This window comes from Panthera uncia, chromosome D2 (genome assembly GCF_023721935.1).
Source record: "Panthera uncia isolate 11264 chromosome D2, Puncia_PCG_1.0, whole genome shotgun sequence".
In the NCBI taxonomy this organism is placed as follows: domain Eukaryota; kingdom Metazoa; phylum Chordata; class Mammalia; order Carnivora; family Felidae; genus Panthera; species Panthera uncia.
Genome location: NC_064818.1, coordinates 35,841,347 through 35,868,878, shown reverse-complemented (window position 1 = coordinate 35,868,878; position 27,532 = coordinate 35,841,347). Strand labels below are relative to the sequence as shown.

The 27,532-nt window shown below is 39.4% G+C and overlaps 1 protein-coding gene across 1 annotated transcript in view; it reads left to right on the top strand.

The window, feature by feature from the left end:
* The window catches only part of KCNMA1 (potassium calcium-activated channel subfamily M alpha 1), a 507,394-nt gene that overhangs the window by 247,711 nt on the left and 232,151 nt on the right, over positions 1–27,532 (top strand). The window contains exon 6 of the mRNA XM_049645990.1: positions 19,310–19,385. Within this exon, the coding sequence (XP_049501947.1) occupies positions 19,310–19,385 (76 nt within the window). The remainder of the gene's footprint in view (positions 1–19,309; positions 19,386–27,532) is intronic.

Genomic DNA, 27,532 nt, shown 5'->3' with positions numbered 1-27,532 from the left:
TGTGGCTGGCCTCTAGTGTTCCCAAATGTTTTTGAGCTATTAGAGAATATATTTCAGAAATGTTGGGGAAAGCTTGGCAAATAACAGCAATAGCCTCCTTATTTATTAAGTGGTAACAATTTCCAGTGAGTCAGCGTTTTCTAAAGAGGCTTTTGGAGGTATGAACAATATTTGTTTTCAGGGACACCAGTGCCATTTCTGTTTGCTTTCTTATGTCCTCATATTAGACCATGGGGATGCTGTCTTGCCTATCTTGGGTGTTACTTCATTCTTCTTACCCAGCAGAGATGAAAGAGACATCCTCTGGGAAAATTCTTCTGTCTCAACAGATTTCTGAGGGGGATTTGATTTTATTTGGGCATCCATTAATGTATAGGAGTTTGGAATTAATGGCTTAAATTTACATTTCTGGACCTAAAGATGCCAGACTTAGGAAGAGATATCTTTTATTTCCGGAAAGGTTAGTAGTACTAGGAGCTTCTTTAAAATAAAGTATCATCCCTTTGGAGCCCAGTTTAGGATTCTGATGCGGATAGGCACAGCTCGAACTACCTCGGCATTATATAATTATGCATGGTGAAATTCCAATTAGCAAGCAAGTGATAGGTGAATTCTAGTCAATCCTTCTCATTAGAACTGGCCTAAAAGTCTTCCTTGGGTTAAACCATCTGCATGGACTTCACCTAGAATCTAAATACTGATGCCTCCTTTCTGGAGCCCTAGATCTGTTGATCAGATTGTTAAGTTCCCTCTCCCTTCACCTCAGGAAAGAGCTGCTTCATGTTTTAAAACATCCAGCATTGGCGAGGACCGCCATTAAAGCACCTAGAGATATGAGCAGGAATGATGGGTTATAAGCTAAGAGAAATAGACCATTTCCTGAGCAAGAGTTGAGTAACTGAGCAATACTGCAGGTTTAAGTTAGTATCTAATCTTCTTCTTACTTTCCTTTGGAATGGTTTCTCATAAATTCATTCATTCATTTTCAGCAGTGAGTGCTTACTATGTGTCAGTCATCACTGTGCTGGAAGATGATAAACACAGTGGTGAGCAGGTGTATGAGGCAGCTGCTATGATGGAGCACACATTCTATGGGAGAAAATGGGCACATATACAAGCAAATAAAAGGTCATGGTAGAGAGTTAAAGAAGGACAGGGTAATGGGAGGGGGGCTACAAATTGGCTGGCCAGAAAAGACTTCTCTAAGGCAGTGTCCAGTTGAGCCTCTCTTACAATGATTTAGGGGAAGGACATTCTAGAAAAGAATGGAAGGGAAGGCTGAGCTGAGAATGAGTGGGAAACGTTCAAGGAGTAGAGGCACAGTGTGGAGGGTATAAGGATGGGGAGAGTGGAAGTGAAAGGAGAGATCATGGAAAGCCTTCCAGAGTAAGATAAGGAATCTGAAATTGATTTCTGGTGAGACAGCTCTTGGCTGGTGGCAATGTGACCTGACTGATGTCTGGAGAATGGTCCTGGGCAGGGTGGGCTGAAGGAATAAAAGTGAAGCAGGAAGAACAGCTTGGGGCTGTCGGCCAAGCTGGAGGTAACAATGGCTTGGCCCATGGTTCTGGCAGCGGAGAAGGAAAAGATGAGATAGTTCATATATATTTAAGGGATAAAATCAAGAAGACTTGCTTGTTTACACACACAAAAAATGTGTTCCTTTACTTTCTGCCCCTCCCCATTTCAAATAGAAGACTCTTGAAGCCAGAGCATCACCCCTGCTGCCTTTAGTGTTTCAAACAGTGAGAGACTGGTATAGAGCACTCGTACTGTACATGTTACGGCATGAATGAATGAATGAATGAATGAATAGGTGATAATCCCAGTTGCATCTCAACTGATGTTTCGTATCTGTCACACAGGAAGCAGTACTGGGATGAGTTGGGGAACAAAACAGCCCAAACAATTACCCAGGGAAAAGGTTTGAAAAGGTCAGACAAGCAGGCACTGTTTATAAAAGCTCTGACTGGAGGAACAAAAGCCCAGGGGCATTTGAGAGCAAGAAAGACAGTCCTCTCCCTCCAGCTGGAAAGGAGAGGCTCCCGTTCACTCTGTGCTGGGGCTGAGAAGCACGTGAGGTGAGCATGGGAGGTGGGTCCTGGTGACAGCAGTTGGGTGACTACCCTGGAGAAGGGGAGCACCTTGGAGAAGCCTCCCTGTGCTTGTATCTGCGCCCCCCCCCCCCCCCCCCCCTCCGCCGTTACCCTGAGAACTCCTGGCCTCAGTTTGAGCTCACTGGCTGCAAGGCCAGATGACTATGACCTTGTCAGACACCACAAAAATAATTGCTCTTCAGGATTTACGTGGGGGTGGAGGGATTGGAAAGGACAGAGGTTTATTTGAACCTTTCAGCTTTTTGGATTTAAAGATTAAGGAGTTAAAGGGAATGGAGAATAGCAAATTGGAAAACCCTGGCAGGCTTTCCTCCACAGGCTGGGATGTGGTTGCTTTTGTGTTTTCTCAGTCTTCTACTCAAATGGGACCTTGTTTCTGCCCCAGGGCAATGGGAACCCTGAATGGTGAATGACTGATCATTTGCCTCCACATCCCTTAATGTCTGTCAGAATAACAATGCTGCTTCCCTCTGAGAAAGAGTTCCTAATCACTTACCTGGCTAGCTGCCCAGTGGGAAATGCCTTGGTACCGGTTCGCAGGATGACCCTAACCTAGTTGTTCAGGCCCCAGGCAATAAGTTTGACCCTCTGAAGGAACAGCAATGGCCTGGGGTCTACCCTGCCTAGAGCTGCTGGCTTCAGGGTCCTGACTTTTTGACGGGGACACAGGGCTCAGAGCCAGAGGACCTGTGCTCAGTCTTGACTTGCCATCAACTTTATAACAGCAACAAAAAATTATGAATAAAAAGAGAAATTTATATATATATATACATATATATATATATATATGTTACAGAAAATTTTTAAAAACTTGAGGAAATTAAAGAAATTCAAAAACCCTGCCTCTGTAACCCAACCACTGTCACCATTTTATGCTTTTCTTCTGTTTTTTTTTCATATAGCTATAGTTTTTAGATTGATTGATTGATTGATTGATTGATTTTGAGAGACAGAGAGATTGGAGGAGGGGCAGAGAGAGAGAGGGAGAGAGAGAGAGAGGATCCCAGGCAGGCTCTGCTCTCAACGCAGAGTCCGATATAGGACTCAAACTCATGAACCGTGAGATCATGACCTCAGCCAAAACCAAGAGTCAGACACTTAACTGACTTAGCCACCCAGGCACCCCCTAGTTTTTATAGTTTTATTATAGAGAACATGCATTTTATATACTACTTTTTTTTTGAGTTTCCAGTTTGCTTTTTTTTTTTTTTTTCTTCTTTTCTAAATTGTGGTTTAAAAGCACAGAACATAGGGACACCTGGGTAGCTCAGTTGGTTAAGCATCTGACTCTTGATCTCAGCTCAGGTCTTGATCTCAGGTTATGAGTTCAAGCCCGTCATTGGGTTCCATACCCAATTTTATGTTTTGTGTGTTTTGTTTTGTTTTGAAACACAATTTTATGTTCTGTGTTGTTTTAAAAAACAATAACATAGAACATAAAATTTTCCATCTTAACCATTTTTTAGTGTACAGTTTAATAGTGTTAAGTATATTGGCATTGTTGTGGAATGGATCCCCAGATGTCATCTTGCAAATCCGAAGCTCTTTACCTAGTAAATAAGTCCTCTTTCCCTTACGCCACAGCCTCTGGTAATCGCCACTCTGCTTTCCACATCCTGCTTCTTTAACTTAACACTGTCTCATAACATTTCCTTTGTTATATTATTCTCAAACCTGTGTAATAGCTCATAAAGAAGATGGACTGTATTGAAGAAAACCCATGTTTAGGTATGAAGCTGCTGTCCTATTTTTCTTGTTTAATGAGTAATTTTGCAACGGACATTTCCTGTAGCATTTTTCCATATTTTGTTATATTTCCGAAATGGAATTAGTTTGATTCATAATGTAGAATAACTTTCTGAAAATTCTGAATCATTGGACAGTTCCACCCTCAAACTATAAAATTATCTCGTTTGTAGAGTCATCTCTAGGAGGTGAAACTCAGATGTGCTGCTGGTTAAGTAGAATAAACACAATGTTACTGTATTTTTGGTTAATTTGCATTTCTCTTGTTTCAACCAAGTCTAATCATTTCTAATCATTGCTTACTACTTATACTTACTCTTTTATGATGTGTTTCATTATGATTTTTTGCCTCCTTATGAACTAGGGATAAGGTATTTTCCATACATGCTTTTGACATTACAAAAGGTTCATCCTTATATATCATATCCTTATTATATCATATCCTTATTATATCATATCCTCATTATATCATATTACATTATTTTTCTTATAGGCTATCATCTTATCTTCAGTACTGTTTTTGACATGTAGAATTTTGATAATTTTATGGTGGCTGATCTGATATTTAAGAGTTTTTATGATTCTTTCATATCTGAGTTTAGAAATTCTTCCTCTCTGCAGAGAGCTAATAGATACATAATTACATTTTCTTTAGCTTTTCTATGGCTTGTCATTTATATTTCATTTTAATTTATCTCAAATTAATTTCAATTCTGGTATGAGATGGCTGTTTGTATTGATCATTGCTGTTAACCAATTGTTCCATCATTTATAATGCTCATGTCCTTTTAATTTGTGATAACTCCCTTTTCATATATTCAGTGCTTCTCTCTATTAGACGGTCTATTTTGCCTATCTTTTTGTGATTTTCTTATTCTATTGCTTTGGGGTAGTTGGCCCCTATGATTTCTGCATTTGGGAATTTGGTGAAGTTTCTTTGTGGCCTAATGCATGGTCAGTTTTTGTGACTATTCAATAGTTGTTATTAAAGAATGTGTATTCCTAGATTAGTGAGTAGTATATATGTCTGTCCATCCATTCTGATAAACTTATACAAATATATCCCAAGGAATTAAATGTTATGCATATATTCTTATTTGTGCTTATTTTTTGGCTAGTTTCTGGAAAAGGAACATTAGCATCTCCTATTGTGATGTGGCATTGTCAACTTTTTTTGTTCGATGTATTCTTATCAGATTTTGTGTCCTGCATCTCAAAGTTATATTCTTAGGTGTGTAAAATTTCTTCATTGCTACACATTCTTGGTGCATGTTCCTTTTATCAATATGAGGTATTACTCTTTACTTCTCTCATAATTTTTCACAGCAGTTGCCACTTTAGTTGATATCATTGTCACTTTGTTTCCCCCTTTTTTGTCAACATTTGTCTGATATTTATTTTTCAGCTTTTAATTTCTAACTTTTCTTTGTGTTTTGTTTTTGGTGTATTTCTTACACACAGCATGCTTCTGTAATGTGTTAGTGATGGTTTTCTACTACCTGAGAGTCATTGTATTTTAATAGGTGAACTTAACTTACTTAGTTCTATTGTGATGACTAATATAATTTTGGGCTGTTTTTACTGTTACAATAGTATTTTCTAATTAATATGCTTTTCTTTGGTTTCTTTTTTCACAACTGTTTTCCTTTAGCTGGATTGGTCTTTTCTTTGTTGTTGTTGTTCTTTTTCCCCTCCTAAGATTTTGAATTTTTAATTCCAAATATATTCTTAAGTTTTTTTTCTAATTTTTTTAATGCTTATTTATTTTTCTGAGAGAGAGAATGCGTGCGCGCAAGTGGGCGAGGGGCAGGAAGAGCCGGGGACAGAGGATCTAAGGAGGGCTCTGCTCTGACAGCAGAAAGCATGATGCAGGACTTGTAACTCGTGAACCCCTGAGATCATGACCTAAGCCGAATTCGGACACTCAACTGACTGAGCCACACGAGAGCCCCTATTTAAGTTTTTGATATACATACTTAAACATAATTTTTCTATTAATATGTATAATTAATAGTATCTTCCCCTCAGGGCACCTGGCTGGCTCAATCAGAAGAGTATGTATCTCTTAATCTAGGGGTCATGAGTTTGAGCCCCACGTTGGGTGTAGAGATTACTTATAATAAATACACTTAAAAAATAGTATTTTCTCCTCAAGCAGGACGGGAGCTTTAGCACACCTTTCTTACCTCCACCGCTGTCCCATCTCCCTTTCTCTATCTTACATACAGTATCATCTAGAGATTTTAATTTTGGGGTCATTGCTATTATTCATTATGTTTTGTAATATTCAGCCAACACATAAACCAATCAGTTACTTTTAATTCTTTTCCTACATTGGTTCTTGTATCTCACTTCTTTCGGATTTATTTTTCTTGAAGCTGGCTAAGTATATCTTTCTTGGTTCCAAATGATTTCTCCCGGGAATTATGAAGATATCCTTCCTTTGTTTCCTTTCACCCAGTGTGGCTAGGGGAACTGTGACAATAAGTTGATTTTCACTGCTTTGAGGGGCTTAGATCTTTACACTGATGTTCTGAAATGCCACCATGATATGCCTAGATTTGGACCTTTGACAATGCAACCTGCTGGATACTTAACAGACCTTTCCAATCTGAGGATACAGGTCATTCTTCTGGCCAGGAAACTTGATTCTAATATTATTTGAGTTTTTCCTGCTTCCAGTTGCCTTTATTTTCTCCTTTTGGAAATTCAACTACATAAATGTTAAAAATGCTGTACTTGTTTTCCATGCCTTGACTTTTCCTTTGTATTTTTTATCCTTTTGAAGGAAGAGATCTCTATCTGATAGTTCAGCCCTCCGGTTTGTATGTAGCTATGTCCACTCTTCTGTTTTGTTGACTTTTTAATGCTTTGATATTCAAATTTTAATTTCTCAGCTATCTACTTGACTTCGTAGTGTTGACATATTTTGTTACAACTCTTTATGGTTTTCAATTAAATTTTTTCTGAAGCTGTTGCTTTCATGTTATATTCTCAAATGTCAGTTTTCTAGAATATGCTTTTTTTTCTTTAAAATTTTTTTTTTACTATTTATTGGTTTTTGAGACAGAGACAGAGACAGAGTGCAAGCAAGGGAGGGGCAGAGAGAGAGAGAGAGATACAGAATCTGAAGCAGACTCCAGGCTTCAGCTGTCAGCACAGGCTCAAACCCACAAACCCTGAGATCATGACCTGAGCCGAAGTTGGACGTTCAACTGACTAAGCCACCCAGGCTCCCCTAGAATATGTATTTTTGCAAAGGAAACTTGATTTTCCTCAAAATGACTTTCTCAATTCTGTGTTCCTCTTTGTATTTGAGATGTGTGCTGTGAGTTCTGTCTTGGCCTCTGGCCACTTGTCCAGTGAATGCTGGGCTGTGCTGTGCTGCCTTCCGCTCTAGTAGCTGTTCTTACAGCTGTGGTGACAATTTCTTTCTAGGACTTACCTGTTCACTCAGTATTGCTTAGCAACTAAAATGCCCACACTTATTGCTGTGTCCTGGCTGCTCCCATTTGGTGCCCCCATCAGTCAGTGTCACTGTCCCAGCCTCCTCCTTCCCAGTGTCAGTCACACCATTTCATTTTTTGGACAGTTGTTTTCTTCTTTACTAAAATCTCCCCATCTGCCACCTCCTCCAGCCTCAGTCTTTGTGGAATTCCTCATTGAAATTTGTTGACAAAGGACATTTCATATATTCTTTTATCATTATGGTTATATATATATATATATATACAGTTATTAATATATATGTTAATATATAGAGACATATAACAAATGTGTTCAATATATATACATATACGTATACATATATATGTATATGGTTTCTCTATGTGTTATACAAATGTGAAATTAGGTTTCTTAGTTCTGTTGAGTTAATTTCCAACCAAGTATCCACTTTTCACCTGCCAACATTTTGTGCTTTTCTCTTATGTGCTATAGTCTCTCTTCCCTTCTTTTTGTCCTTGGGCATTTTACCATTTTCCCCCACTAGTATTACTTTAGTGAGGTTTTGAGAGGGGGCAGAGATAAAGCATTGTTTTCAACCTGCTAAATCTAACTACGATGCTCTGGAGTATTATTTGATCCACTGATGAATTATATATATTGGTATTTTATGTAGAATGCAGCATCTCTAACATTCATGAGATTATTTTATTTTTGTGTTTTGAAAAGTCAGTTTTTCGTAGCAGGTTGATGTTTATTTTCTTAGTAGCTTTCTATCTTTTTTGTATTATGGGATAGTTTAGAATTTCAATAAAAAATGTTTTAAAGAATTTAATGATAAATTATATGGTTGCAAAGCCTTTGAGAGGAAGGTATTAGTACATTTTCCTATTTACATACCAGCTACAATTCTGCAATGACTTATTTCCCCATTTGGTCATATCAACTTTCAAGGTTTACATTTTGGAGAAGTCATCCCCTATTACTGAGGTTTTCAGTTTTATTAGTATATAACTGTGCATGAATTGTTTTTTTCTATTTGCTTCTCTATTGGATGAGCCAGTCATTTATTTTATCCTTTGTTTGACTGTTGTTATTGTTTGTCCCCATAAATTTTTTTATCACTTTTAATCTTTATTGGTTTTCTGAGTATTCAGTTATAAACACTAAAATAGAAATCATCTACCTCCTAATGTTGTTAAGACTACTTTTTTGCTAAGATCTTAAGCTGAATGTATTTTTTATAGGTAGTGTCTTATTATACTATTGATTTCTTCTAAGTTATAGTTAGCAAGTATGCTCTTTAAAATTAAGTAGCGAGGCAGCATGCTTAGTGGGTATACTAGTGGTTTTAGGTTACTCAAGTGATTACTCAGGTAAGAGGAAATTTGCTAACTATTTGAGAACAAAAATAAAGTTTGGTTCCTTTGGTACACTATTAACCAAAATAAATAAATACATCAAGATAGAGTAACAAGGTTAAAAGAAAAAAAAAAAAAAGATATTCTCAACCAGTGGTTCCCAAACTTGGTTGCACTTTAGAATCATCTGGGGAGTTTAAAAAATTCTGACACCTAGGTTGTACCCCAGGCCAATTAAATCTGAGTATCTGGGAGGGGGAGGCAGGTATCAGTATTGTTTTAAAATCCCTGGGGTGATTGCATTAGCAGCAAAGTCTGGGAATTGCTGCGTTCCAGCCTTGATTTCTCAAAGTATGGTCTCTGACCAAGAGTATCTGCATCATTTTAGAGCTGGTTAGATATGTAGAGTATCAGGCCCCATCTCAGACCCACTGAATCAGAATCTGAATGTTAATAAATCCTAGGCAGTTCCTGTGAATGTGGAATTTGATAGTAGGTCTCTAATGCAGGTGTAGCAAACTAGGGCCCTTGGGCTATTATTTGAATAAAACTTTACTGGAATATGGCCACGCCCATTCATTTACATATATTTACAGCAGAGTGGGAGTTGTGAGAGAACCTAAAATAATTGCTATCTGCCCATTTACAGAAAAAGTTTGCAATGCTTCTCAACCTTGACAGCTCCTTAGAATCATCTCAGAGCTTAGGACTCCCTCTGCCTGGCTGTACCAAGGCCCATAAAGTCAGAATGGACACAGGTATCAGTAATTCTTAAAGCTTCCCAGGTGTTTGAAATGTGCAGCCAAGGTTCAGAACCACTGCCCTAAAAGTATAAAGAGGAAAGGTGGATGCATTTAAAAAGTCTGTTTTTATGTTGGAGGTGGCCATTATTGAATATTAAAAGAAAGAAACAATGATGAAAGATTGATGTATTTGACCATATAACAAATTTAGAATTTGAAAAGAAAGAAAACAAAATTTTAGACTTAGAAAAAAACCTTAAGCAAAATTAAAACAAGAATGACGAACTGTGTGAGATACTAGAGAACAAAATGTCCTCAGTATAACAAAGCCCAAATTTATTTATAAGATGAAGACACAGGTCATGTGGCAAAGGCCGCTATAAAGCACTTTAAAGAAAAAATACAATGACTGATAAGTATGTGAAAAATAATGAACTTCATTTGTTGACATAGAAAAGAAAACTAAAATAGTGATAAACTCCTATTTGGGGCCCTTCAAATTCAGAGGCTTAGTTTCCCTTCTTCCCTCCCTTCTTTTTTTTATCAGGGTATCAATCTGGTGGGGTTGTGGGCAGATGACCATTTACATAGTGGTGGCACATTGTTAGCAGACTCTGGCAAGAGGATCTCCATGTTGAAAGTGCTAACTTGAGTACTGATGTTTGCAATTGGAACTGGCTGGCTAAAGTCTGTGCCGGGGCAGTGTTTACAAGCTTAGGCTTTGTGCAGGTACACAAATTTGGGTTGAGACTTGGCTCCATTGCTTACAAATTGTGGTGGACACACTGCCCAGTCTGTTTACTTTTAGCTATTTTCTTCTGTTGTATGTGTAAACTATAATTAAGGATTTTGGCATAAAAGAAGTAATCGAGAATAGTAGATGACTGGGGCATCTGGGTGGCTCAGTCAGTTAAGCATCCTGCTCTTAACTTTGGCTCAGGTCATGATCTTACCGTTCATGAGTTCGAGCTTCATATGATGAAATGACCATTTATTGAGTACCACCAACGTGCCTTCATGTATTATCAGAATACTTATTCTTCTGGTATACAATCTCCAGAGTATTTTTTTAAATTGAAGTATAGTTGAGATATAATTTCAGGTGTACAATATAGCGATTTTACAATTATATACATCCTGAAATGCTCACCATGGTAAGTGTAGTTACTATCTGTCATCATACAAAGTTATTACACTGTACTCTTCAGCCCTGTGACTTATTTGTTTTATAACTTAATAATCTACCTCACCTATTCCTCTGATCCCCTCCCCAGCTTCTCCTTTGGCATTTGCCAGTTTCTTCTCTGTATTTATGAGTCCATTTTTGTTCGTTCATTTGCTTTGTTTTTAGGTTCTGTGCATAAGTGAGATTATGTGGTATTTGTCTTTTTCTGTCTGACTTATTTCACTTAGCATTATACTCTTTCCTTCTATGCATGTTGTCACGAATGGCAAGATTTCATTCTTTTTAATGGCTGAGTAATCCATTGTGTGTGTGTGTGTGTGTGTGTGTGTGTGTGTGCGCGCGCGCGCTCGCGCGTGCGCGTGCACGCACACGTGCACGCACGTATGTGTGTATATATACATCTTCTTTATCAATGGATATATAGGTTGCTTCCATATCTTGGCTATTGTAAATAATCCTGCAGTAAACATAGGGGTAAATATATCTTTTCAAGTTAGCGTTTTCATCTTCTTTGTGTAAATACTCAGAAATGGAATTACTGGATCATATTGCATTTCTGTTTTTGAGGAAACTCCATACTGTTTTCCACAGTAGCTACACCATTTTGCATTCCCACCAACAATGCATGAGGGTTTCCTTTTCTCCACGTCCCTTGTTAATACTTGTTATTTCTTCTATTTTTAATTCTAGCCATTCTGACAGGTGTGAGGTGATATCTCATTGTGTTTTTGATTTTCATTTTCTTGTGATCAGTGATGTTGAGCATCTTTTCATATGTCTGTTGGCCATCTATATGTCTTCTTTGGAAAAATATCTCTTTAGGTCCTCTGCTCATTTTTGAGTCAGATTACTTTTCTTTGTATTGAGTGATATGAGTTCTTTATATATTTTGGATATCAACCCCTTTTAGATGTGTCATTTGCAAATATCTTCTCCCTTTCAGTAGGTTGGTTTTTTGTTTTGTTGGTGTTTTTGTTTGTTTTGTTTCACTAGTCCCAATTGTTTATTTTTGCTTTTGTTTCCCTTGTCTGAGGAGACATATCCAGAATAATATTGCTAAGATTTATGTCTAAGAGATTACTGTCTACATTTTATTCTAGGAGTTTTATGGTTTCAGGTTTCATATTTAGGTATTCAATCAACTTTGAGTTTATTTTTGTGTAAGGTATAAGAAAGTGGTCGAGTTTTATGCCTCTGCATGTAGCTATCCCAGCATGTAATTTTCCCAGCACCATTTATTGAAGAGACAGCCTTTTCCCCATTGTATATTCTTATCTCCTTTGTTGTAGATTAATTAACCATAGATATGCATGGGTTTATTTCTGGGGTCTCTATTCTGTTTCATTGATCTATGTGTCTGTTTTTGTGCTGGTATCATACTGTTTTTATTACTGTAACTTTGTGGTATATCTTGAAATCTGGGATTGTGATATCTCCAGCTTTGTTCTTTTTTCTCAAGATTGCTTTAGCTACTTGGGGTCTCTTGTGGTTCCATACAAATTTTAGAATGATTTGTTCTAGTTCTGTGAAAAATACTATTGGCATTTGATAAGGATTGTATTGAATCTGTAAATTGCTTTGGGTAGTATGGGCATTTTAACAACATTAATTTTTCTGATCTATGAACATGGAATACCTTTCCATTTATTTGTGTTGTTTTCAGTTCCTTTCATCAATGTCTTATAGTTTTCAGAGTAGAGGTTTTTCACCTCCTTGATTAATTTTTTTCTTACTGTATTCTTTTTGATGTAATTATAAATGAGATTGTTTTATTAATTTCTCTTTCTGCTATTTCATTAGTAGTGTATAGAAACACATCAGATTTCTATATATTAATTTTGTATCCTGTAACTTTACTGAATTCATTTATCAGTTCTAATAGATTTTTAGTGAAGTCTTTAGGATCTTCTATGTACAATATTATGTCATCTGCAAGTAGTACAGTTTTACCTCCTCCTTACGAACTTGGATGACTTTTTATTTCTTGCCTGATTGCTACGGCTAGGACTTCCAGTACTAGGTTAAATAAAAGTGATGAGAGTAGACATCCTTTCTTTTTCCTGATTTTAGGGGACAAACTTTCAGCTTTTGACCATTGAGTATCATGTTAGCTGTGGGTTTGTCATATATAGCCTTTATTATGATGAGGCATTTCCCTTTCTGCCCACTTTGTGGAGAACTTTTATCATGAATGGATGTTGATTTTTTTTAAAAAATGCTTTTCCTGCATCTATTGAAATGATCATACCATTTTTGTCGTCCCTTTTGTTAATGTGCTGTATCATGTTGATTGATTTGTGGATATTGAATCATCCTTGGAATAAATTCCACTTGATCATGGTAAATGATCATTTTTGTATGGTTTGCTAATATTTTTGAGTACTTTCGCATCTAGGTTCATTTTGGATATTGGTATGTTTTTGCCTTGTTGAGACTGCTTGCACCAAGGGACACTGGTACATAATTTTCTTTTCTGTTATAGTGTCTTTGTTTGGTTTTGGTATCACAGTAATGCTGACCTCATAGAATGAATTTGGAAGCATTCTTTTCTATTTTTTGGAATAGTTTGAGAAGGATAGGTATTAACTATTCTTTCAAAGTTTGGTAAAATTCACCTGTGAAGCCATCTGGTCCTAGACTTTTGTTCGTTGGGAGTTTTTTGATAACTGATTAAATTTTGTTCTAGTAATCAGTCTATTCCAATTTTCTATTTCTTTCCTATTTAGTCTTAGAAGACTATTTGTTTCTAGGGACTTATCTATTTCTTTTAGGTTGTCCAATTTATTGGCATATAATTTTTCATAGTAATATCTTGTAATTCTTTGTATTTCTGCAATATTAGTTTGAAACTATGCTTTACTTTTTTAAAGTTTATTTCTTTCTTTTAGTAATCTCTATACCCAATAGGGGGATTCAAACTTATGACCTCAAGATGAAGAGTTTCATGCTCTTCTGACTGAGCCAGACAGGTGTCCCTCCTCTTCTTCATTTTTTATTTTATTTATTTGACTTCTCTCTCTCTCTCTCTCTCTCTCTCTCTGAGTCTGACTAGTTTATCAATTTTGTATATCTTTTCAAAACACTGGCTCCTAAGTGTCATTGATTTTTTTCTATCTTTCTACTTAGTCTCTTTTTTGTTGTTTGTTTCCACTCTGATCTGTATTATTTTTTTCCTTCTACTAATTTTGGACTTTAAGATCAGATTGTTTATTTGAGATTTTTCTTGTTTTTGAGATAGGCCTGTATTACTATATACTTCCTTCTTAAAACTGCTTTTGCTGGATCCCAAAGATGTTGAACCTTTGTATCTTCAGGGTATGATCCGAGAGATAAAGGTAATAAGACTGGGTGGAGAACTCCAGCTCTAGTACGGTTGCAACAGAGGCCTCAGCCAATGCCACATAGAGCTCTGCAGCTGGATGGCTCATTAGGGTTATCCCAAATGGGGCAGGACAGCGAATTTTTGTCCCCACACTTACTGCTCATTGGGGGCCTCCCATGGCAAGGATGTAACCTTAGGTGAAGCCACTTCAGGAGTCAGGGGAGAATAAAGACCTCTGTGCTTCACAACACCCACTACAGCTCATGTGTGTTATTCATTTAATATAGTCTCAGATATGATATGATAGTGTTTTATTTAGGATTCTTGTAGTTAGTCATTATGTGATGAGTTTGCCTTTTTTCCCCCAATGTGTGGAGTACCTGTGTCCAGGTAATTACAGCTTTCTAAACCAATACAGAGTGCAGAAAAAGAAAGAACAATCCATTTTAGGGGCTCCTGGGTGGCTCAGTCAGTTGAGTGTCTGACTCTTGATTTAGGCTCAGGTCATGTTCTCACAGTTCATAAGTTCGAGCCCCATATCAGACTCTGTGCCAACAGTGCAGAGCCTGGTTGGGATTCTCCCTCTCCCTCTCTCTCTGCCCTCCCCTGTTCTTTCGCTCTCTCCAAATAAATAAATAAACTTTAAAAATTTTTTAAAAAGCCAATCCATTTTAATTAGTTGACTATATAGTATAGAGAAGTTTGCTATTTCTTAATATTTAAAGGAACTGACTTGAACTCATCTAGATCTTTGTGGGGGCATAATTCATGTTTTTCGGTACACACACATTTGCTTCTTTCCAACTGTTAGAGTCATTTTATATTTTCCTAGAATATCATTTTATTCCAGAGATTTTCAGTCATAGGAAACACGTAGTAAGAATACAGTATCATGAAGCAAAGAAGACAAATGGTTTGCCATTTAGGCATTACCCATCCCACCTCTCCCTTTTCTTGGCCTCTTGTATGTAATTTGAGTTGCTGTCTGTACCTCTGTAGGATCTCTCTGGGTGCAGCAGAGTGGCCACTGGTTAAGAGCTTTTCCTGTATTAGGCTGCTTTACATTTCCTAAGGGTGTCAGCCCTCAGCTCGTCAGGTAAGCCTTCAGTGCTCATGACTCTTTTCTTCAGGAAGCTGGGTACGTACTCCTGAATGCAGAGTATGTACTCTGGAGCTGTCTGCTCATTCTTTCTCAGAAGTCTGATTCATTTATTCAGTTCAACTGAGTATTTATTGAGCTCCCACCTTGTGCCAGGTACTAATTTACATCTATGAAATAAAGCCACGAGCAAAGCGGACACCAGTTCCTCCCTTCATTGAGCTGATGCTATATGTAGGGAGTCAGAAAGTAAATGACATAAGCAAGTAAGACACTAGCGCTTCTTCGTGCTGAGGAGAGAAGGAAAGTGGGCACGAAGAATAAGAGTTAGGGGGATGGAGAAGGAGGGGGCTTGCATTTGGGGTAGAGTAGCAGGGGCAGGTCTTGCTAGACGGCTGCATTAAGGAAACACCTCCAGGAGGTGGGGGAGTAAATCCTGTGGCCACGTGGGGAAGAGCCCTCCAGACAGAGAGCAGCGTGTCCAGGAAGGACCCCTACACAGGAGCTTGCCTGTGCCGGCAGGGATGGATCACTGAGGAGGGCAGCCAGGTTGAAGGGAGAGTAATGTCAGGAGTGGGGGAGGACATCAGATCCAGAAGGAAATGGGTTGCCTTTGCTTTAGGCCCTTCAAGGACTTTGACTTTTACTCTGTGTGAAATGCGGGTATTGGAGGATTTTGAGCAGAGGAATGGTGTGATCTGTTTTACTTTTTAACAGGTTCGTTCTGGCTGCTATGCTGAGAATAGCCTCCCAGGGTCCAGGGCAGAAAGTAGTTAGGGAACTGAAGGGTATGTCCTTCAAACCACTATTTCTTCAGACAGTTTGGCTTGACCTAAAGATAAAATGTAGACTGATTTTTTTTTTAATCCACATAGAACTTTGTTTGTTCATTTGCATTAATGAAAGCCAATGCCATGGAAATGACCAGCATGAGGCAGTCAAATAAAAGCCCACTGTTGTTCAGCCCATTCTTGTATTACCTACGGTGGTCGCTTTTTCAGGGAGACAGTTCTGAGACAGTTCTCTCCTGTCTTCATCCTGGAAAACCTGTTTTCCTAAGAACCAGCTTGCTTTTCTCTTCTGGACATCATTAATCTTCTGATGTTGCATTCCTTACTTTGTTGACAAAGTGCTCAGAGCTAGATCTACAGTTTGCTTCTAGCAAGAGCATAGGACCTTTGGCTGCTGAATTCACTGTTTTTCCTACCCTTGTTTTCATACAGCTCCATTAAAAGGGAAGCTTTTATTCTATTATTATATTTTTGTGAGTCCCTTTAAAATGTGGCAAGCTACAGACAAATAATATAGGATACAAACAGCATCACCTACAGTAGAAAGAAAGAAATCCAGTTCAAAGCTTGGGTCATAAGTATCCTATTTTTGTTTTCATAAGTGTAAAAAAATATATATATATAATTTATATATATATTAATATATATAAATTATATATATAATATATTAATATATATATATAATATATTAATATATATATATATACTCAAACATGCACACACAAGATTTTCAGGATGAAACCATTAGCAGCTAATAATTACTAAAACATCATTATTTCCTGACTGGTTTCTGTGCTACTGGGTTTTTTTCTACCTCAAGTTTCTAAATTTGGTTTTTCATCTCCCACAAGTGCATGCCAGTGGTGCTGGACTAAGACCAGTCATCCAGGTTGGGCTGGATGCTTAGGACCAACAATAGAGTTTGTTAAAAATACACCTTCCAGGGGTGCCTGGGTGACTCAGTTGGTTCAGTGTCCAACTTCGGCTCAGGTCATGATCTCACAGTTTGTGAGTTCGAGCCCCACGTTGGGCTCTGTGCTGACAGCTCAGAGCCTGGAGCCTGCTTCGGATTCTATCTGCCTCTCTCTCTGTCCCTGACCCGCTTGCACTCTGTTTCTCTCTCTCTCTCAAATATAAATAAACATTAAAAAATTTTTTAAAACTACACCTTCCAGCCTCTGCTACTCACTCCAATTTAATAAGGCTTGCTAACTTTGAAAATATTTTGCACAAACAATGTATTTTCTGGGGTCCTGGATTTTTAAAAATTTTTTTAATTGTTTATTTATTTTTGAGAGAGACCGAATGTGAGCAGGGGAGAGGCTGAGACAGAGGGAGACACAGAATCTGAAGTCGGCTTCAGGCTGTGAGCTGCCAGCACAGAGTCTGACGCGGGACTTGAATTCATGAATCGTGAGATCATGACCTGAACTGAAGTTGGATGCTTAATCAACTGAGCCACCCAGGCACCCCTGAGATCCTGGATTTTTTAAGACATTTTTTGTTGTCTTTATTGTTGAACAAGTGCTAGACTGTGCATAAAAGTCTTGGATCAGATTCTCCTCATCTTCAAGTTCTGAGTGTTGCCACATTGTCATTTATACTGACTGTTACATCTTGTGGTCTTAGTGGCATTAATGGTGACCCTCTCCCCACCCTGACACTTTGTTTTTTAATTTATTTTAATACTTGAAACTTGAAGAAAAGAAAAGGCAGATACTTCTCAGCATGGGTTTCTAAGAGCTGGTCATTCATTCTGCCTTTTAATCTCAAATCCTTTTTTCTTTTCTAGAAAGTTCTTTTCTATTATGTCTCGGCCATTACTTATGAACTACAGGTTGTTTGTACTTCCCTTCAGAACATGTTTTATTCATAGGTTGGATTTCTGTGATCTCCCCTCCATTTCCATTTTCTTAAGTTTTATCCTTTTTCTCTGTCTTTTCCTTATGTTCTCTGTGTTCTGGGATTACTTCTTAGTTTTGTCCTCTGCAACCAGTGCAGTGTTCAGCTGTGTTAAGTGAACCTTTCATCAGTTTGGTTAAGACTGTGTTTCAGCTCCTGGGCCTTCAGTTCATCAATATCCCTTCTCATCTCTGTGATTTTTGGTTTAATAAGAGTAATATAAATATCATTTGGCATAGAAGGCCAATGTCTTTTGAGAAAATCTTCTGTTCATGAAGGTAAATCCTTTTTAGATGAGAAATTTCCCTTTTGAGCCATTATCCTTTTCTTCCTCTTGTGCAGTGGGATTTTTTTCCCTCCTGGGCTTTGTGTTAGTTTTTCCTTGGTACCTAATGCTTGAACAAGGCAAAATCTACCTGGGCCAGATGTGGAGCTATATGGGGGGGGGGGGGAGCTTCCTGTCTGTCTCCTTTCCTTGATTCATTCCAGTGAATCCCTGGAGCTTCTTCCCACCAGTTCCTGCCTTATGTATGGAGGCAGGATAAAGTCTCACCCACCGGCTTAGAGCAGCCTGTCAATAATTTAGCCCACTCTTTGCTTAGCACTGCTCTTGGCACGTGGGGCTGCTTGACAAAAGGCTTTCAGAAAATCTGTAGAAGAAAACCCCCTTAGCAAAGGGTGTGATATTGAAAATATCTTGAAGCTGTGATAATCAGTATTTTGTATGTAATTCTCTTATATGATGACCAAGCATGTAAGCAATTCTCTTACATGAAGCCCTTTGAGTGACTCAGATTGTTTTTGACTCGTGAATTGGGTCTGAATAGAAATATATTTTACCCTGGTCTATTAAAACAACAACAATTTGTGTTTTCTTTAATCCTTGATTGTATCTTCCTTTCAGGTGTTCATCTCTCTTCTGCTGTCTGGAAATCTACCTCTTTGTTTCTGTTCAGCAGCTCTTCATTACCGATTTAGAAAGGACAAACATTTATCTTGATACTTAGTAAAAGTGGAAATATACACATTTTGGATCCTGAAGTTATGGGGAGTGAGATCTTACTGATGTGATTTTTTTTTTTTTTTGATTGGGAGAAAAATATAGAACCTTCTAGAAAACAGATAATGCTGTGGCCTATACTCTTCATTTTATCAGGACTGAAGATAAAGTTTAAAAAAAAAATCCATCAAAGACATAAGATTATCCGATTTGTTCCTAATCTGTTCCTAGCACAAGGGTTACCCTGTGCTATTCCTGGTATTTTTCAGAGCCAAAAATCCTCTCAGACCAGTAGGTAACTAGAAATAGTGCTTTAAATCCAAGATGGACAAAAGAGAGGCCTCATTAAACTGGGCTCTCCCCACCAGACCTTCCTCTACAGGGGCTCAAAACAGGCCTCCTTTAATGAGAAAGTTTACCAGCTGAGATTAAAGTCAAGAATCAGAATGAAGGACTATGTCCAAGGTACCGGTTGGTTTAATCTCCTGCAAAAACTTCATATCCCTTCAACCCTGGCAGCTGTAGATCAAACGGCAGAGTGTGAACATTAAAACCACACGGTGAGAATAATGTGTCTCTATTTCATTTCTCTTTCCAGGTTTGAGATTTTTAAGAGCTCTCAGACTGATACAGTTTTCAGAAATTTTGCAGTTTCTGAACATCCTTAAAACAAGGTAAGATGTTCTTATTCATATTTTTTCTTCATTCTGGTTCCCAAGGCCAAATTATAAATAGCAGGTGTTTTTGTTCATCACTATAAAGTTAGAGTTCTGTTATTCTCAGAAAAAGTGATCTAACACAGAGATCTGGAGAAAGCCCGGGGTGGGGTTTGAACTGCTCTCTTCTGCAGGGCTGGGAACTGTCTGGTAAGAAGAGAAACAGCCGTGCATGTGGAGAAGTAGATAGTTTTGGGGGGACCATGTGGGTTGCTTGGAAATCAGCCACAGCATCCTGGAGAGATGGTGCATAGTGGATGAGGGATCGAGCAGCTCATTGATTGGGAAGTCCTCGCTCCTAGGTTCTGAATCGCCCCTTTATTACATCACTAAATAAGAAATTGAACCTAAACCCAAAAGCAATGGAAGCAGTGCTCTTGGAGAGGCAATCACAAACCTCATATGGCAAACAGAAAATCATTTCATTTCAAAGTACATTTTAGATGTTCACTTTCTTGCCAGTGTAGTCCCTGGGGCTTGCTTTGTGAATTGCCTTTTGGGGAATACCTAAAAACCTTCTGCCGAATGTACTGTGACTGCTTCTGTTAACTGTGTTATGATCTGGAAAACACTATGGGAGCAGGAGGAAAAATCCCCCAGAGATGCCTTTCCTGATGACCTGTGGGTTTGCAGAGCTGGTCTGAGACCAGGCTGCCTTGATGAATAAACTAATAAAAGAGGTTAGACGTACTCTAATGGAGAATAAGTACAGGCCATAAATTTCTCTTATAGGAAATTACACTTTAAGAAGCTCACTCCTAATGTTCCATTTCCTCTTAGGTTGACGTGTTTGATAAATGATTAAAAACAGGATGCTTCTGGATTTTGTGATTTATAATTAATATACCTGAATTTGGGGTGGGGGAGGGCCCTTGAATTTGGCATTGTTTTCCCAGTAACTGAGGCTGGGACTCAGCTTCCCAAACCTGTCGTATCCAACAAATGTGATGGGCTGTTGACTTCCCTCTTTGGGATTAGTGCTTTTTGTTTGTTTATTTTGGTTTGTTTTAATTCTAAATTGGTTTTTCCTTGCTAACTATTCATCTGTGTGCATGTGGGATAAATTCTCTTTGTGTTAGCCAAGTTAAAAAGCAAATGAGCATCTAACGTAATAGAAGCCCTCTATAGTGTGTCCCCCTACTCTGTACCTTCATTACCCTGGGGTCAGAGTTTATTGATGTTGCACTTAATACTATGTAATATTATTAATATAGAATGAATATTGTTATTCTTCCTATTTCTTCTGAGTGACAGTAACCCTCGTTTCTACCTTTTTATGGCTCTTCTGTGCAATGAACTCATATTACTTTTGAAATTAAGATTATCCATAAGCCAGCAATCCTCAATGCTTACCTATGTCATAATTGTTCTGCTATATTTTTTAGGGTAGAATTGGTGCATACCCAGTGTCAAGCACAGGGACTGATTTAAGAGACACTTGTTTTTTTTCTAGAGCAGAATGTGTCCTGTGGAGTTAACCACACTCTCTAACATTCTAACATGGTATAGTGCCCCTCGTTCCCTGTTTCATGTTTACATCATAAATTAGGGGGTTTTAACTCTCTGACACCAGTGTTTTAAGAATGTGCCATTACTCCAAGGAATAACATGGCGAGAACTGTGTTCTCATTTTTCTTGCATTCCACATGGATCCTTTTTGGACTTGGGAGAATGTTAAGCCATGTGAATAAAATATCTTTTTCTGGACCTTTATCAAGAGACCCACCAATTTTCCAATCCTTGGAGAAGATTCTTTTCCTTTAGGTGCAGGAAATAGCACTAATGTCTGTGGTGCACAATCCACCAAGAAGGCCACAAGTATGGGTGAGGTTCATTCTCCCAAGGCACAGGGGAAAGAGCTGAAGCAGCCAGCAAGGGACAGAGGTGACTATAAACCAGGAGAGAGTGGCCTTAGGGAAGACTCATGGGGTGGCAGGATGCCAGGTGTCTGCTATCTTGAGCCCCAAACAGCATCTCCCCATCATCCTACTTCCCACTCAGTTAAGCTCTTTCTATGGTAGAGCAGGTTTTCATCACAACCCCCCCCCCCGCCCCCCTTGGATTGTCCCTGTTCCTGCTGCTTAGGTGGGTGGCTGAGTTAATTCAGCAAGCCTGAACTGACCATCTATTCGTACCAGCAGTGAGGTGGGTGCCAGGGTAGCGTCCTGCTATCAGAGAGTGCATGAGGAGGGAAGAGCCAGCTGGACCTGTGGTGTGGTGGTACTGGGTCACAGGTATATCCAGGGATGGGAGTGGGGGGCAGTGAGGCATTTTCAAGAAAAGGTCTTAGGTAAGCTTCCTAGAAAACTAGATGTCATCCAGGCAGGGGTGGGCTTGGGCACCTCCAATCATAGAAGCTGCAAAAGCACATGGGTGAGAGAACATGGCCCTTGGGGGTGCTTTGAGTAGTCTGGTGCTCCTGGAGACTAGGGGTTCTGGGGTGGGAAAACAAAAATGACATTATAGGAGGGCAGGTAAAGGCCAGACCCCAGGCACAGAAGAAAACTTGATTTAATTTATAAGAACTCCAGAGGCTTTAGACCAGCTCTTTGAGCCTATTCTCTCCTCAGGTGCCTGGTTAATCTCAGCTCTTTCCTTATGCACACCCCCAGATCCCAAAGGCTCTGATACAGAGAAAGGGAAGGCTTGGTTTTTGTAGGGCTTTGGACGCAGAGTGACTTTTCTGGTGACTCCTCTGTACTCTGCTGTGTTCATGATGACCTTCCAGAAGGGTGGGCGCAGCTCTGTAATCACCTTTAGGGAGATTTTGTCTGGTTTCCTCGGGTGGCCAGTCCCTACCAATCTGTGGCATTAGGTAGGCATAGAGATATTGCAAATGTGATTTGAAATAATGATTTGAAATTGCAGCTTCATTTTCTGTCCTTTGGTTGCCTTGCTTGGCAAAGAGCTGGAAGAAACAGAGCAGGGAAGTATATTGGGAAGAGAGAGAGAGAGGGAGGGAGGGAGGGAGAGACAAGAGGGCAGCAGAGTGAACAGGATGACAGAGAAAACACAGAAGAAAGAAACAGTTCACAGTTATGGGACAGCATCAGGGCCATTCCTGCCAACTACCAGCCAAAAGAGGGTCCTAATGTGCTCCTTCTCTGGAAAATGGCATCTTGAAGGGGACAGGTTCCCCTCTATGTCATCGTCTGAGCTTTGGCGGTGCCTCAGTGGCTCTGAAAACTGGCGAACAGACTCCCAGATGAGAGCAGACTTATTCTACACTCAGAGCAAAATAAGCATCTCTGTTTTAAAGGCTGTCATTCTGATCTCATTTCGTGTGTACAGGCTGATGATAAAAACATGGGTCGTCCCAACAATTTGTTTTAAGTGGCAACGGCCTTGCTAATTATCAAAGCAGACTATAGCTCATTGTAAACATTTCAACAATGTAGAAAAGCATAAAGGATAAAGTAAAACTTCCCCAACCCTTACGAACTTCCAAGTTAGGTTCTTAAAAAAAAAGAGTATTCCCTATGGAGACTGCAAGGGCTTATGCAGGTGAAGGCCACATCGTGAGGGCTCTCAGGTATCATGAATTTAACTTGGAGAGCAAGAGGGAATTGCTGAAGGGTTTAAGTAGGAGAGGAATGTGGTCAGATTTACATTTTAGAAAGATCTACTAGTCCACCAATTGTTTGATGGGTTTGAAGCATCTAAGACTGTAGAGCATTAGACCAGTCAAGGCAGTTGTTCAGGCGAGTGGTATCAGGAAATGGCCTTAGGCAGGGCAAGTTGGGGTGGAGAGCAGGCAGAGGGGCAGAGAGATTACTTAAAGGGGAAGAATTGCCAGAACCTGATTTTGCTTAGAGTTTAGAATATTCATCTCAAAGTAGTATAGTCCAAGTGAATTTTCAGGGGTGGATATCTTACATCTGTCTAGCAAAGATAATAATAAAACAAAATAAACCCATTGACACCTGGCTGTAACTTTAGCCAGAACGGAGGAAAATAGTGGACAAGCTGAACAGGGACAGATTTGCCCTTCTTTGTAGAAAGTGGATGACGTTTTTAGTGTTAACCAAAACATGTCTTGTTAAATACACTGAGGGCAAAGATGGCTCGTGTTAGCTCTGGGTTTATAGCTATACTTTCAAAAAGAGAAAGACTTTCTCTCTTCCAGTATCTATGGGGTCCTGGAAAGGTCTCTGATCTATAGGAACAGAAAGATATCTGTGCCTGCCCTTGGAAAATTCACTGTATCCAGTAATGTAAATTTCTCCAATGGCTATGGAGAACTCATGAGTTGGGGAGGCAGCAATGAAAATGGACAACATAGAAATGATTTTCTTTATGAGTTAGGTTCTCATAAGGTCATAGTCCCCTCCCTCAAGGCATGGGAAAGGGGCTTGAATCCGAATGGTTCCAGTCATTCTTGCTATTGGGAAGTTTGTGTTTGGCTCAGACCCATGGCTTTGGCCAAAAACCTATGCTTATTTCCAGTGGCCCCCTTTTGCCATGCAGAGTGCACAAACTTGGCCCTGCTACCCCATGCCTCCTCCCACGGAGCCCTGTGCAACCTGGTGAGGTTCAAATTTCAGAATATGCAGTAAGTGCACCAAGAGTTAATTTTGCATCTTTTTCACAGAGCTTTTAGATAATTACCTGGTTGTATAGTTTAATTTGGAAAGCAAATTCCTAATACTAGCGATCTGTAATGATGATAATGCCATAAAATAATCAGATTTCAGCACTGAATACAGAGTCTTTCATCATCAATGATGAACTCCACGCACAGCAAGAACTCCCTTAAGCACTATTAATATCATTGTGACAATTATTTAGAAATTAGTAATCACCATATTTAGGTTGTTTTTCCAAAGCACCAAGAGGCTCAAAGGCTGCAATAGTTTTAATATCTCAAGAGCATTCCACATGGTGGTTGGTGGGACACTGCTTTGTTCAGGTTCCAAGGATCTGGAAGTTTGTAAGTGAATCAACTTGGTATTTAATTACCCTTTGAGAAAATGAACACTACACATTTTCCTTGACTTACGATGGGATTATGGCCAGATAAACTCACTATAAGTCAAAAATGCATTTAATACTCCTAACCTCTCACACAGAACTTAGCCTAGCCTCACCTTAAATATGCTCAGAACGCTTAAATTAGCCTACACCTGGACAAAATGATCTAACACAAAGCCCATTTTATATTAAAGTGCTGAATAGCTCATGTAATTTACTGAATACTGTCCCGGAAGTGAAAAACAAAATGGCTGTGTATTGATTGTTTGCTCTTGTGATCGCGTGGCTGACTAGGGGCTGCATCTCGCTGTCACTACCCAGAATCATGAGAGAAATCATGCGGCATATTGCTAGCCCAGGAAAGGACCAAAACTCAAAATCTAGTTTCTACTGAATGCAGATGGCTTTCACACCATTGTAAAGTCAAAAAGTCATAAGTTGAACCATTGTTAAATCGAGGACTATTTATACACGCTTTTCTGAGATCTCTCCCTTTGCTAATGGCTACCTGTTCCTCAACTGCTTCTCATGCTCCAATGTTAGCTCACACCTTGGAGGAGTAACAAGGTAGAGACAGGGGGTTTTGCTCTAGTTTGGCTTCCCATTAAGAAACTAGTTGGGAACAAGACATAATGGTGTTTCAGCCACAACAATGTTCAGTTCACTGATTGCCAGAGTTGCTTTCCCCAGTGGCTCATTGGGTGGATGCCTTATATCTATGTTTTTGTTTTTTTAAATTCTATTCATTCATTCATTCATTCATTCATTCATATAGGCTTCACGCCCACGTGCTTTTTGGCTCCCAATCCCTTCTGTTGTAGGCAGATGGCTTTAATTGCAAGTGACAGAGTCTACTTTGAACCAGCCTTAGTAATGACTGGGATTCAAGAGAGAATTGAGCATGTGTGGATCCAGGGGTTCAGATTCTCTCATCAGGATTCTGCCTCTCTCTTTATTTCTTTTAGGTTACATTCTCAGACAGAGTTTCTCCAGGGCAGATGGCCTTCTAGAGCTCCAGACTTAATATTTTCTGCACCCAAATCTCAGAAGGAAAAAGATTATTTTTATCCTGCTCAGTTTCTGAGACATGCCTGATAGGCCTTACTTCGGAGCCCTTTAGAGCCGGGAGCTCCTCCATCAGCCAGTGTGCCTCAGGCCACCCAGGTAGAGGGAGAGGTGGGAACCTTTGAGCGCTAGAGGCTGAGGACTGGGCTGTCCTTGAGGAAGAGATATGGGACAAAACAAAGAACAATAAAAACAGCTGTGTACTGCTTCTCCGAATTACCGCGTTAAATAGGATTTGGATCAGACAGGCCTGGTTAGACTATTAACTCCACCACTTACATGTTCCGACCATGTCTTCTCAGGCAAGCTGCTTAAGTACACTAAGCCTCAGTTTATTTGGTTAGTGAGGACAGTGATCGTACCTATATCAAAAGGTAAATGGTAAAAATCTGAAGAAAATAAAGAACCCAACAAAGTGCATAGCACATAATAGGGATTCAATAAATATTGGCAATTTTTATAGGCAATTCTCATAATCTGGCAACTCTAGAAATGACCAAGAATGACAGAGTAGATGTTTTTATTGTTTTTTTCTGTTTTTGAACCAGAAAGGAGTCATTCCACACATTTCAAGAGATCAGTATCAAACAAAATTAAAAATATTTGGTTATTCTTTCCTTGAACTGTTAGAACCAACTCTAGAAAACTAAGACCATGGGTTCCTCTGCTCAGTTACTTAAAGAAAAGAAGATTGAAGAAAAAGGCAAACTGGACCCTTGTCTCGTGCCTGTCCTAGAGCCACTGATCTGACCTCCACTGAGGGGCTTCTCCTTCAACCCCTGTGCTACCTTGGACTGCAGCCCACCCCGCCTTCCTCTACATGGTGACCCCAGTGTAGATGTAGTTATCAGAATTTTTCCTTTCCATTCTCTTTTGTGGCAATTCAAGAGGTTAATCAGTGTGTCTACATAGTCTCTCTCCTCCGTGGAGCAGCTATCTCTGACCTTCTCCTATCCTATGCATAGAGCATGGGGGGAGACACAGCTTTGCTTTAGCAATCAAGGAAGACTTTCTGACAGATGCCAGGCTGTGACTGTGTAGCGGCCAAGAGGGCAGACTCAGCAACCAAGCTGCCCCAGCTCAAATCCCAACTCTGGTGCTCACCATGTGAGCTTGGGTTTGGATGACTTCACAGAGTCATTGTGAAAAGTAGAGGAGTTAATACACTCAAAGCACTTCGAACAGTGAGCTAATGGTAAGCACCATAAAGGAACCATAGAAGTGTAAGCCATTACTGTTAACCGTGATCTTAAACTCTCAGGATTTACATCATCGGATCCCCGTGAGGAAGAGATGGGAGAGGGCAGAAAACAATCTGTCAAGAATAATGGGCTGAACTACCCTGTGGGTGGCGTTCAGCCACTATAGGGAGACTGAAAGAGGCAGAAGATAGACTTTGTTTCTGCAAGATGCAGTTAGGAACATGAGACAAAAGCAATCCAAACAACATTACAGAAGATGTCTTAAGACACTGGGATCGATTACCAACAAGTGCCTGAAAGTAAGAGCCATGAGGAGTCACCTTGTATTGCAGGTGGGGGACCATATTAATGAGGACATGGGGATTGAACCAGGCTCTGAAGAAAGGGAAATATTTGCATTGATGGGAAGGACCACCTATGATAGTAGCATAAACAAAGATGTAATACCCGGTTTGGCTGCTACAGAAGTTTCAAGAGTTTATGTAGAAGAGGGTGGTGGTTAAGCCTGCAACTTTAGCCAGTGTTGAGGATGGAAGGAGTTTGGACATAATAGCATTTAGCCAACAGGGAGTCTTTGGACAGAGAAATGACCTGCTGATGACAGCGTTCAAGGAGCTGTACTCCAGTGGGAGTGAGCCTGGTGAAGCTAAGTATGGAGAGTGCAGAGGAAGGGACCAGTTCATTCAGTACTTATGCATAGAGGCCCTATTATGTGCCAGGGACTCATGTTCCCAGGATCCAGACAGACAAGGCCTGTGCTTTCAGGATGCTTAAAATGTAGTGAGTCCCAAATGATCCACTCAGGGAACACTGATGGATGCTGAAATTATTCAGCATGAGGTTTTTAGAGAATAGGATGTTCATATA